At 49.0% G+C, this 10325-nt stretch overlaps 1 protein-coding gene across 1 annotated transcript in view; it reads right to left on the bottom strand.

Annotated features, from left to right (window-relative positions):
* Nucleotides 1–973: 973 nt before the first annotated feature.
* Nucleotides 974–10325, bottom strand: part of atp2b4 (ATPase plasma membrane Ca2+ transporting 4) — a 74638-nt gene continuing 65286 nt past the window's right edge. Inside the window, exon 21 of the mRNA XM_083669184.1 lies at nt 974–1688. Within this exon, the coding sequence (XP_083525310.1) occupies nt 1434–1688 (255 nt within the window). The 3' untranslated portion in view covers nt 974–1433. The remainder of the gene's footprint in view (nt 1689–10325) is intronic.

The raw sequence follows: 10325 nt of genomic DNA, 5'->3' as shown, positions 1-10325 counted from the left end.
GGCGTGTGGGGGGGCGGGCGAACTGTTCATTTGAAAAAATAAATATCACTTGCGCTTTTCACTTGGACGTTCTTATTCTTACTCCACATTGAGGCAGCATGGCAAGCTGTCGACTTACTCTCAAGGGGCTAGAGAGAACCAGAACCCTGATTGGATGAGATGAGGTCAGATGCCCCTCCCCCTTCCTATACATCGTCTTGCTATGACCCTCTACCACAGAGAGGGGGCGCCCTTGGGCTTAAACCTGCTGTTCCGTTTACATCTCAGGTTAAGTTTTAAGGAGCATGAATTCTTCTGGTGAAATAACTTAGCATCTTTTTTGCACTGTCCTTCCACAAATACAATAGAAATCATGAAAAATGGACCCAAAAGAACCAAATCAAGTGAAAGACGGTTAAACCTTCATGACTTCAACTCAAAGCTTGTAGTGTATCAGATTCAATTAAGACATTGTTTCCTGCATTGATCTGAATTCTCCATCAGTACATCTTGCTTAAAAACAGAAAACAAATTGTATTCATAATGTACACTTAAAAATGATCGAGAGAGATGGAGAGGCAAAACTTAACGTAACTGAAAGCTGTTAAAATGACATTTGCCCATATAGTATACTGCTAATTGTCACATCAGCTTAGAACTATGTAGAAGAGCCAAAGCATATGTACACGTAGATCAATACACAAAAGTTCTGTGTCAAGTGAGCATACAGTATATGCAGGGTTTTAAGCAAGCACAGAACCGTAATAAAACATGCTGCGTTTCAGTCCTGGGCACAAGTTCAAATCAAACAAAAACAATAAAAGGTTACAGCAACAACAACAACAAATCTGATAAAAAAAAAAAAAAAGAAAGAAAAAAAAAAAAAAGTGGACAGAAGGACAGGCGACAGCCTTCGAAGGGGGGTGGATCGGGGGGGGGGGGGGGGGGAGAGATGGACCCCTCTTGGCCCCGCCCACCTGTGAGTTAGGGGTGTGACTTGATTGGATGCTCTGCATGTCACTCTGTTGCACGTACTTAACAGGCACCGAAGCGCCACAGTCAGTGCAAGCCCACGGCAGGTGTTGTGGTGGGCAGCATGTTTGAGAGAGGGAGGCGGGCGGAGGTGGCTTGTGGAGGGGGGGGGGGGGGGGGGCTGGGGGGGGGAGGAGGAGAGCCAGGGGTAGGTGATGGCTGTGAAGGTAATAGGTATGACGCCAACCCAGAGATGGGAACCCATGCCCTGTGTATTTTAGGAATGGGGCGAAGGGGAGGGGGAGGAGAGGGTTGTTGTCAGCCTCTTGTGGGATGTGTCTGCGGATATGAGGAGCCTACAGCCGGTCCCCCCCTGCTAGTGGAATAGAGGAAGGGCAGATGGGCAGATGGGCAGGTGGGCGGGGAATGGGGGGAAGGTGGGGGGAGAGGTCATCGAAGTGGGAGGACGAGGAGGCGGGAGGTCAGATGGAGGTCTCGTGAGTTTGGGGGGAGGCGTCGGCGGCTTCTCTCCCCCCGGATGAGGAGCTGGGGACGGTCTGGATCTCCACCATCGCCTCGTCATCATCCGACTCCTCGATGTCAGGGATGCGGGACGCCTCCTCCTCGGACAGGGGCACGAACTCGGGGTGGGCCATGAAGTTATGGATGGAGTTTCGGGATTCTGGGTTCTCTATCCCCTCGTAAAGGGAGCTACGGAACGCGTTCACCACTTTAATCTGAGAGACGGAGAGAGAGAGATCGAAAAAAGGAGGGAGGAAAAGAAAAGAGAGGGAGAGAGATGGAGAGATAGAAAAAAACAGAATTAGTGTGAGGACACTGGCGTAGTTTCCCTGTGTGTGGGCGTGGTCATGAACTGAGGAGGAGGAGGCAGGCAGGCAGGCAGGCAGGCAGGCAGGGGCTTATGGGTAGATCTGCTGGTGGAGGACAAAAGGTGGTCAGTGAGAAATGAGGAGAGGTGAGAAGTGAAGGATGCTGGGATAGCTCAGTCACTCTCCGCAGGCTCCATCACTATCATCATCACCATCATCACCATCACCATCATCATCCGCTCCGCGCTCAAATCAAACAGCAGGCAAAAAAAACAACAACAAAAAAACAACAACAACACACGGGCCACAACACCCCCCCCCCCTCCCCCCCCAAAAAAAACAACAACAACAACCAATAAACCCAAAATATACAATACAGTGATGCATCAGGGGTGGAGGTGGAGGAGGAGAAGAAGTGGAGGAGGAGACAATAGAAGCACAGTAAAAACAAAAAAAAACACAACCCAAAAAACAAACATTAACACAAAGAACTAGGCTAGAGTACACATGAGGACGGAGGTAGGCGAGTGGAGAATACAAAAAAAAAAATCAAATAAAAAATAAATAAATCAAAAACAATACATCAACACCGCAATCTAGGCTACGGTACACAGCAGACATGGGGTTTGGTGGTGGGCGACCAGAGAACAAAAGGAGCACTGCCAAACAACATTTAAACAAATAAAGCCAAAAACCCAAAACCCCAGAATCAGATGGAAACACATTATGGTGTGTGTGTGTGGGGGGTGTGTGTGTGTGTGGAGGGGGGGGCGGGGTATTGTGCAAGGACCGGGGGAGCAGTACAACCACAAACTGTGACGCACTGAACGGACGCATACAGGTACACACACACACAGGCACACACAGTCAGACAGACAGAGAGAGACACACGCACGCACACACACACACACACACACACACACACACACACACACACACACACACACACACACACACACACACACAGTCAGACAGACAGACAGAGAGAGACACACGCACACGCACGCACACACACACACACACACACACACACACACACACACACACACACACACACACACACACACACACACACACACACACACACACACACACACACACACACACACACACAGTCAGACAGACAGACAGAGAGAGACACACGCACACGCACACGCACGCACACACACACACACACACAGGCACACAGGCACACATGCACACACACACGTGCACACACACACACACACAGCTGTCTGGGGTTACAAACGGTAGCTTCTTATCAGTGTGACGGTAGGATGCACACCGATACACCCAGCCTACACACAAGGACACCTAGCTGGCACAATCTGAATGCAAAATATGCAGGAAGAAAGAGGGAGAGAGAGATATGGATGATGCAGGCGTGGGTTTGTGAGTGTTGGGTTGGCAACCAAAGATGTGCCAGGTTGGTGGTTATGTGGTAAAAAAAGGGAGGTCTGGAGGAAGGGATATTTGAAGAGGAGGATGGAGAGAAAGATAAAAGAAAGAGAATAGGTATAGCTGGATGGAAAAAGCACACGATTCGTCACACAGGCTCGCTCGCACGCACGCACACACACAATTCTTTACACACACACACACACACACACACACACACACACACACACACACATGCGCACACACATGCGCACACACGCACGCGCGCACAAGCACACACACAATTCTTCACACACACACGTGCAAACACACACACACACACACACACACACACGCACACGCACACACACACGTGTCAAACACACGTCACACACGGCACACATCCAAAACAGATACACATCATCAAAAACTTGGGAGGCTGACAGTAAACACTATCTCTGAAAAATAAACCAACTCCACCCCGCTGGTTGTTTACTCAACAACACAATCCAAAGAGCGTCGGTGTCCCGGAGTTTCCTATTCCCTGTCAGCGGCCTGGACGACACACCGCAACAACACACGCTCAGCTCGACCTGCGACTCAACACCACATGGATCATGGACAAGGTCACCAAAAAGCAACAAAAAGCCACTTCCACAGCAGGTTCATCAGGTCCAAAGGGAGCTTCAGACGGTCGTTTCTTTTTTTTTTACCCATAGCCTTCAGACTTTATAATGAGTGGACATGATTTATTGATGGATGAAGCTTGTAATGTGAATGTTGTTTTCGCTTGTTTTTCCCCAGTAGGAAAGACAAAGCAGCGTTCTTGCTTTTTTTTTCAAAAAAAAAAGAAAAAAGATCTCCATCAAGTGCTTTCAGATGTCGGTGGTTTTTGTTTCTGACGTCTATTGTCATTGCTTTTTTTTGTGTTTTGCCCCTTGTCATTTATGGATGATGCAGAGTGATGATGTCATTTCCCTTTAGGATCGATGAAGTAATACTCTATTTTCTACTCTTTAGCTGGAAGCAACTATCTGCTGTCACACCTCGCAAGTATGAAACCGGTGAGAAGGATGAATTGGGTTGGCCATCCGGTGCCAGTAACTCTGATGAATTTGTGACACATTTACAGCCAGACGGATGTCCTCCCCATATATCAACAGTCAAACTCCTGACAGGCAGGCAGGCAGACAGAGAGGCAGAGAGGCAGGCAGGCAGACAGGCAGACAGAGAGGCAGGCAGGCAGGCAGACAGAGAGGCAGGCAGGCAGGCAGACAGAGAGGCAGGCAGGCAGGCAGGCAGGCAGACAGACAAAAAGGCAGATAGACAGACAGGCAGACAGAGAGGCAGACAGACAGAAAGGCAGACAGGCAGACAGGCAGACAGACAGAGAGGCAGGCAGACAGACAGACAGACAGACAGACAGACAGACAAGCAGACAGACAGGCAGCCAGGCAGCCAGGCGGGCAGCAGTGCCTAAGGAGAACTGACAGGCTCTCTTCAGACAGGAGGAATACAGAGTGTGACAGGAGGATGGATGACTGTAGAGGCTCTCATACATCAGAGGTGTGACAATGAGCACCACGGGTTAGCAGAGAGAGATGGAGGCTGTCTCCTCAGATCTGTCCCGCCACTCGCACATGTACGAGCAGATCATACGTACATCCATGCACGCAGGCATGCACACATCGGGAAAGCTCCAAGGAATACTGTCCAACAATCAGGAATTGTTGTGAAAAATGAATTTCTCCTAAGTCTTGCACGCGCACACTCACATCAGCTGTGCAAGATTACACACGCATGCATGCACGCACACACGCACAGACACACACAGACACACACAGACACACACAGACACACACAGACACACACAGACACACCTCAGCTGTGCAAGATGTATTCATTGAACAATTCTTGATTGGTGCACAGTATACTATACTACCTTGTAGCTTTACTGATCAGCTGCTCATGTCTGTATTCTCAAGGTCTGCAATCCTATCTCATGCAGTGTGTGCGTGTGTGTGTGTGTGCCTGTCTGTGCGCTTGTGTGAGCAATGTTATGTCTAACAAAAGTTATTTCCCTTAACGTGCCAGGAGTGACTAGTCACGCTTTATAAGGGGTAGCAGCCCTCCACCCAAACATGGTCAAAAAACAGAAGGACTACAATACGTATGGAACTCTCCTGGTCTCTGGTTCTTTTACCATTACCCTGTCAAGTTAAAATGGAGAAAGTCCTGAACATGAGAGAGAGAGAGAGAGAGAGGGGGAGAGAGAGAGAGAGAGAGAAGCAAGAAAAAAGGCGAAAGAAATAGCGAATTTGAACCTATGGGGAGAAGATAAAGTTACATGGGTAATTGGCTAAAGGAAAGAAAGAATGACAGAGGGAGAAACAGGAAGAGAGGAAGAGAGAGGGGGGGGGGGGGGTAAAGACGAAAAAGAAGTATGAAATTGGAATAGAAGGGCGTGCATAGTTTGAATCGGAAAGAGAGAGAGGAAATAGGGCAATCCTGGGTGGAAAGGGAGAGATGGTGTCAATGACTGCATTGCATAGAATGGGGTTAGGGGTCAATGGTTAGATGGTGAAAAGGTCAGCTTAAGAAAAACCCTCAGGGAACTTCAAGTTTGACCCCAGAATTCTAGAAACGCCTTAGAGACACTATGCAAAAAAAAACTAAAATCATTTTCAGTCATAAAGCTATTTAAATGATACTGCGTATTCCTCGCCTGAAGTGCATTATTGACATCTGTTCCATATTCTGTATTTCTTAAGTGTACATTTTGATCAGATATTCGCTTTTCCCTATGACTAAAGCCAGGGTATATCCATATTCCACCCCTTCAAACACAAAAAAGTCTCCCGGTATGAGATGAAAAAAAACAAAACTTAAAAAAACCCCACTTACAGTCGTCTCAAATCTGTCTCATCTCTCTGTTTCTGTCTCTCTTGGTTCAGCGCGCTCGTGGTTGCCGAGTTACACCAATACACCAGCATCCACAAGCCATTTACAGAAAGTATGGTGGGAGAAATATGTATATGTACGTTTTTTTTTTCTTCTTCTTCTACAAAATCCCTCTTAGTAGGGAGAAAAAAAAAAGAAAAAAGAAAAGAGAGTAAGATGCAGAGTCTGTCATGGTGAAGGCGCTGCCCGGGTCGCCTGCCAAGATGTAAGAAATAAAATAAAATAAACGCAAAGGCAAACACACGCGCACAAGCGCGCACACATGCACACACACGGACACATGCACGCACACACACACACACACGTACACACGCGCGCACACACACACACACACACACAGTGAGTCATAAGTCCTCCCTGAATACCAAGAGAGCGAAAGAGAGAAGGAGAGAGAGAGAGAGAGAGAGAGAAAGAGTGAGAGGGAGGGAGGGAGGAAGGAGAGGATGAAATGACACTGCTGATGAATACAGAAGGAGTGAATAAGGGGGCGATTGGAGGGGGAGAAAGAGAGAGAGAGAGAGAGAGAGAGAGAGAGAGAAAGAGAGAGAGAGAGAGAGAAAGAGGAAGAGATTGTGAAAGCAGAGAGAGAGAGAGATAGAAAGAGGAAGAGATTGTGAAAGCATACATATGAGTAAGGGGTGAAGGGAAGAGAGAGGGCTTGAGAGAGCAAGAGAAAGAGAGAGAAAGAGAGAAAGACAAGAGAGAGAGAGAGAAAGAGAGAGAGAGAAAGAGAGAGAGAGAGAGAGAGAGAGAGAGGGGTGGCTGCAGCATCTGTCAGCCTTCTCCTTGCAGCTCTCTGATAGTGTGAGTGTGTGAGTGCGTGTGTGTGTTTGTGTCCATGTGTGGGTGTGTGTGCGCGCCTCTGTGTGTGAGTGTGAGTGTGTATGCGTGTGTGTGTAGGTGTGTGTGTACGCCTCTGTGTGTGAGTGTGAGTGTGTGTGTGTGTGTTTGTGTGTCTCTCTCTCAGGAATCTGTTGCTGGGCAGACAGGGTGTCTGTGCGTGTGTGTGTGTCTCTTTCTAGTCAGAGGGAGAGGCAGTGCTGTGTTGGGGGTGTGAGAACCACATGACCCCCCCCCCACCCAACCACCCACCCATCCACCCTCCCACCGCTACCCTTCCATCTCTCCCCTCTAGTGAAGGGCAAGGTCATCCTCCTTTCCCCAACCTCCCATCTTAGTACCTAGAGAGCAGAGAACCTCCCCTCGAACCAACTCCGCAAAATGTAAGCTTTATTGAACCATCACCAGAACTAATTGGCTCTCGCTACAACGTACTCATACAAATGACTTTGTGCGGTCGCAGATTACAATGTCGCACAGACACAGACACACAGACAGACACAGAGAGACAGACACAGAGACACACAGACAGACACAGAGAGACAGACACAGAGACACACAGACAGATAAACAGACACACAGACAGCCCCCACTTACACACACATTTACTCACTCATATTCTGCAGCGCCATTTCTCCGCCCTTCTCTCGAAGTGTGCACTTGTGCACTTCCCCCCCCGATTGCATTTCAGTGGAAATGGAAATTGGCGTAAGAGCCCAATCCTACCCATGTGACGAAGTGCACAAGTGCACACTTCAGGTTCAAGGTGGAATAATGGGACGCAGAAATAAAAAAAGACTCTCTCTCTCTCTCTCTCTCTCTCTCTCTCTCAGCATGGGTTGGGTTGAAGATGGAGAATGACCTATGGACCAAAGAGCTGTGAGCATGGCGAGCCCTTTAAAATGCCCTATATGTCCATAATGTCAGCTGGAGAGAAAGAGAAGGTGGCAGAGACATGCTGTCTGATAGCAAGAGACAGACTGGTAGTGGAAAAGAAGTATACAGGCAATACATACAGTACACACACACACACACACACACACACACACACACACACACACACACACGTGTGCATGCTAACACACACACACACACACATACATACACACACACGCACACGCACACACACACAGACACGCGCACACACACAGACACGCACACGCACACACACACACACACACACACACAGACACGCGCACACACACAGACACGCACCACAAAGTGCAGGCAGCTCAGGTAATGGGGGGAGGAGAGTGATATTATTCCAAAATGCAATTAACCTTTTGCTATTAACCCCTGTGAGAGCTCCTAGTGCCTCCCCTTATACCAACCACCGAGTTAAACCCCATTCAGATTACAGCCTATGGAGTCAACCCCTTGTGATAATACCCGGAAGAGATTAACCAGTCCAATTATCTCTCCACCCAGGCTGCTGACTTGGGGCAAAAAAGCTGAGCAAAAGAAAATGGATGTCAGTTTTCCGGATTACGGGACTTTTTTCTTTTTGAGAATTAGAAGGATTCCATTTTTTCCCCCCTCTGCATTCCTGCAGTTTCTGACTGATTTATCTTCCCTTCTTCACTGAGAAGTCTCACAGGGGTTCATTCATGCAGATCAGATGAGAGTTTCGGAAGAACTCAAGCCCCCACGATGCACTGGGAGAAGCCGTAGGAAAGATGCATAGAGTGAGTCTGGGATAAAGTGCAGAAGAGAGGGAGAGAATGGGTGAGAAAGTAGGAGGACAGGGAGTTAAAGAGAGAGGGGGGGGAGAGAGAGAATGAGAGGACAGTCGGAAAGAAGGACAACAAAGAGATAAACGGACAAGACAACGATAGACAGACGACGTAGATAGAAAGAAAGACAGACGACGTAGATAGAAAGAAAGACAGAAAGAAAGAAAGTGACTGCGAGAGAGAGAGAGAGAGAGGGGTGATAATCAACAGGGCGAGTGCGTCAGTCAGTTGATCATGCAGCATTCAGCATTCTGATTGGAGGATGCGGCAGAAACAGAAAAAAAACAAAAAAAACACGCCATTCTCCTTCAAGAGGGTAGCGTCGTGTCATAACGGGGTCGTCAGGGCGACCGCGGCACTCACTGCCTGCAGTGGAGGAGGAGGAAGCGGCAGCAGGAAGGGGCGGGGCCCCGGCAGCGTTGGCAGCGGACAGGGAGGAGGAGCTAAGCCCTACGTGGGTGGGGCTAGAGACAGTTTTGGCGTCGTTGTGCTGGCTGACCACCGAGGGCTGGCGCCGCAGCGCACCGGGCACGGGAGCCTGGCCTGTCTGGAACGTGTAGACCACGTCCATCTAGAGGACACACAGAGGACATAACACAGGACAGGACAGTCAGAAGAGGAGGAGGAAAGGAGGAGGAGGGGGGGGGGGGGGTGAGGGGAGAGTAGAAGGGGGGGTTGGAAAGAAAGAGAGAGGGGAATCGAGAGGGGAATGAGGAGATCGAAAGAGAGAGAGAGAGACACACACAAAGAGAGAGACAGGAGTCGCTGTATGGACAGAGCAGAAACAATTGTTATTGAAAAAGAAAAGATAAATTCCCCCCCCCCCGCCCCCAAAAAATTCATTAGTTTGAGAGGGTAGGGGGAGGGTCTGAGCAAGGGAACGAGGGATGAAAGGAGAGAGAGGAGAGGTCTGGAAGGGCCCTCAACTGTGACAGACAAAAGGCTGGGAGTGAGAGAGGGAACAAGAGACTCACGCATAGGAGATGACAGAAAGTGTGTTTCTACAGGGGCTGCTGATAAAGTTTTTGGAGAGTGAAGTAGTTCTTGAGCCAATTACTTCGCCCGTTGTCTGTGACTAACCAGGCGTGCTGACACAAATACCATAACCCCACATCCTACTAGGATTAACAAGAGGGGGAAGGAGGGGGAGGGAGGGAAGGAGGGAGGGGAGATAAGGACCTAATTAGCTTGCCGCCTTTACGCCGTCTGCCCTCCCCCACCTCCCTCTTCCCCTCATTCACTCATCCTCCCATCCTTCTAGCCTCCCTTCCCTGAAGAGAGAGAGAGAGAGAGATGGAGTGAGAGAGAGAGGGAGAAAGCACTTGCTTTATCAGTGTTGAGGGAGGGGTGAGGAAGGAGGAGGGAAGGGCGGGGGGATGGAGGAGGAGAGGAGGAGAGGAGGTTAAACAGCGAAATTGGGAGGAGGAAGTGGAGCGTCGGAGTGGGACCGCAAATCCGGGAGTGAACGACACAGAAACACTTGAGCAGAACTACGCAATGCTGTGTCCCTGCTGTGTCCCCGCTGGGTCCCGAAACTGACAGTGAAAGAAAGTTGATCAAAAAAAATAAAACATTTCGGAAAAAAAACAAAAAAAACAAAACTCTACGCACACGCACGCACAAACAATTCCTG

The sequence above is a fragment of the Argentina silus genome, assembly GCF_951799395.1.
Source record: "Argentina silus genome assembly, chromosome: 4".
NCBI lineage: Eukaryota > Metazoa > Chordata > Actinopteri > Argentiniformes > Argentinidae > Argentina > Argentina silus.
This window is presented reverse-complemented; position numbering and strand designations above follow the sequence as displayed.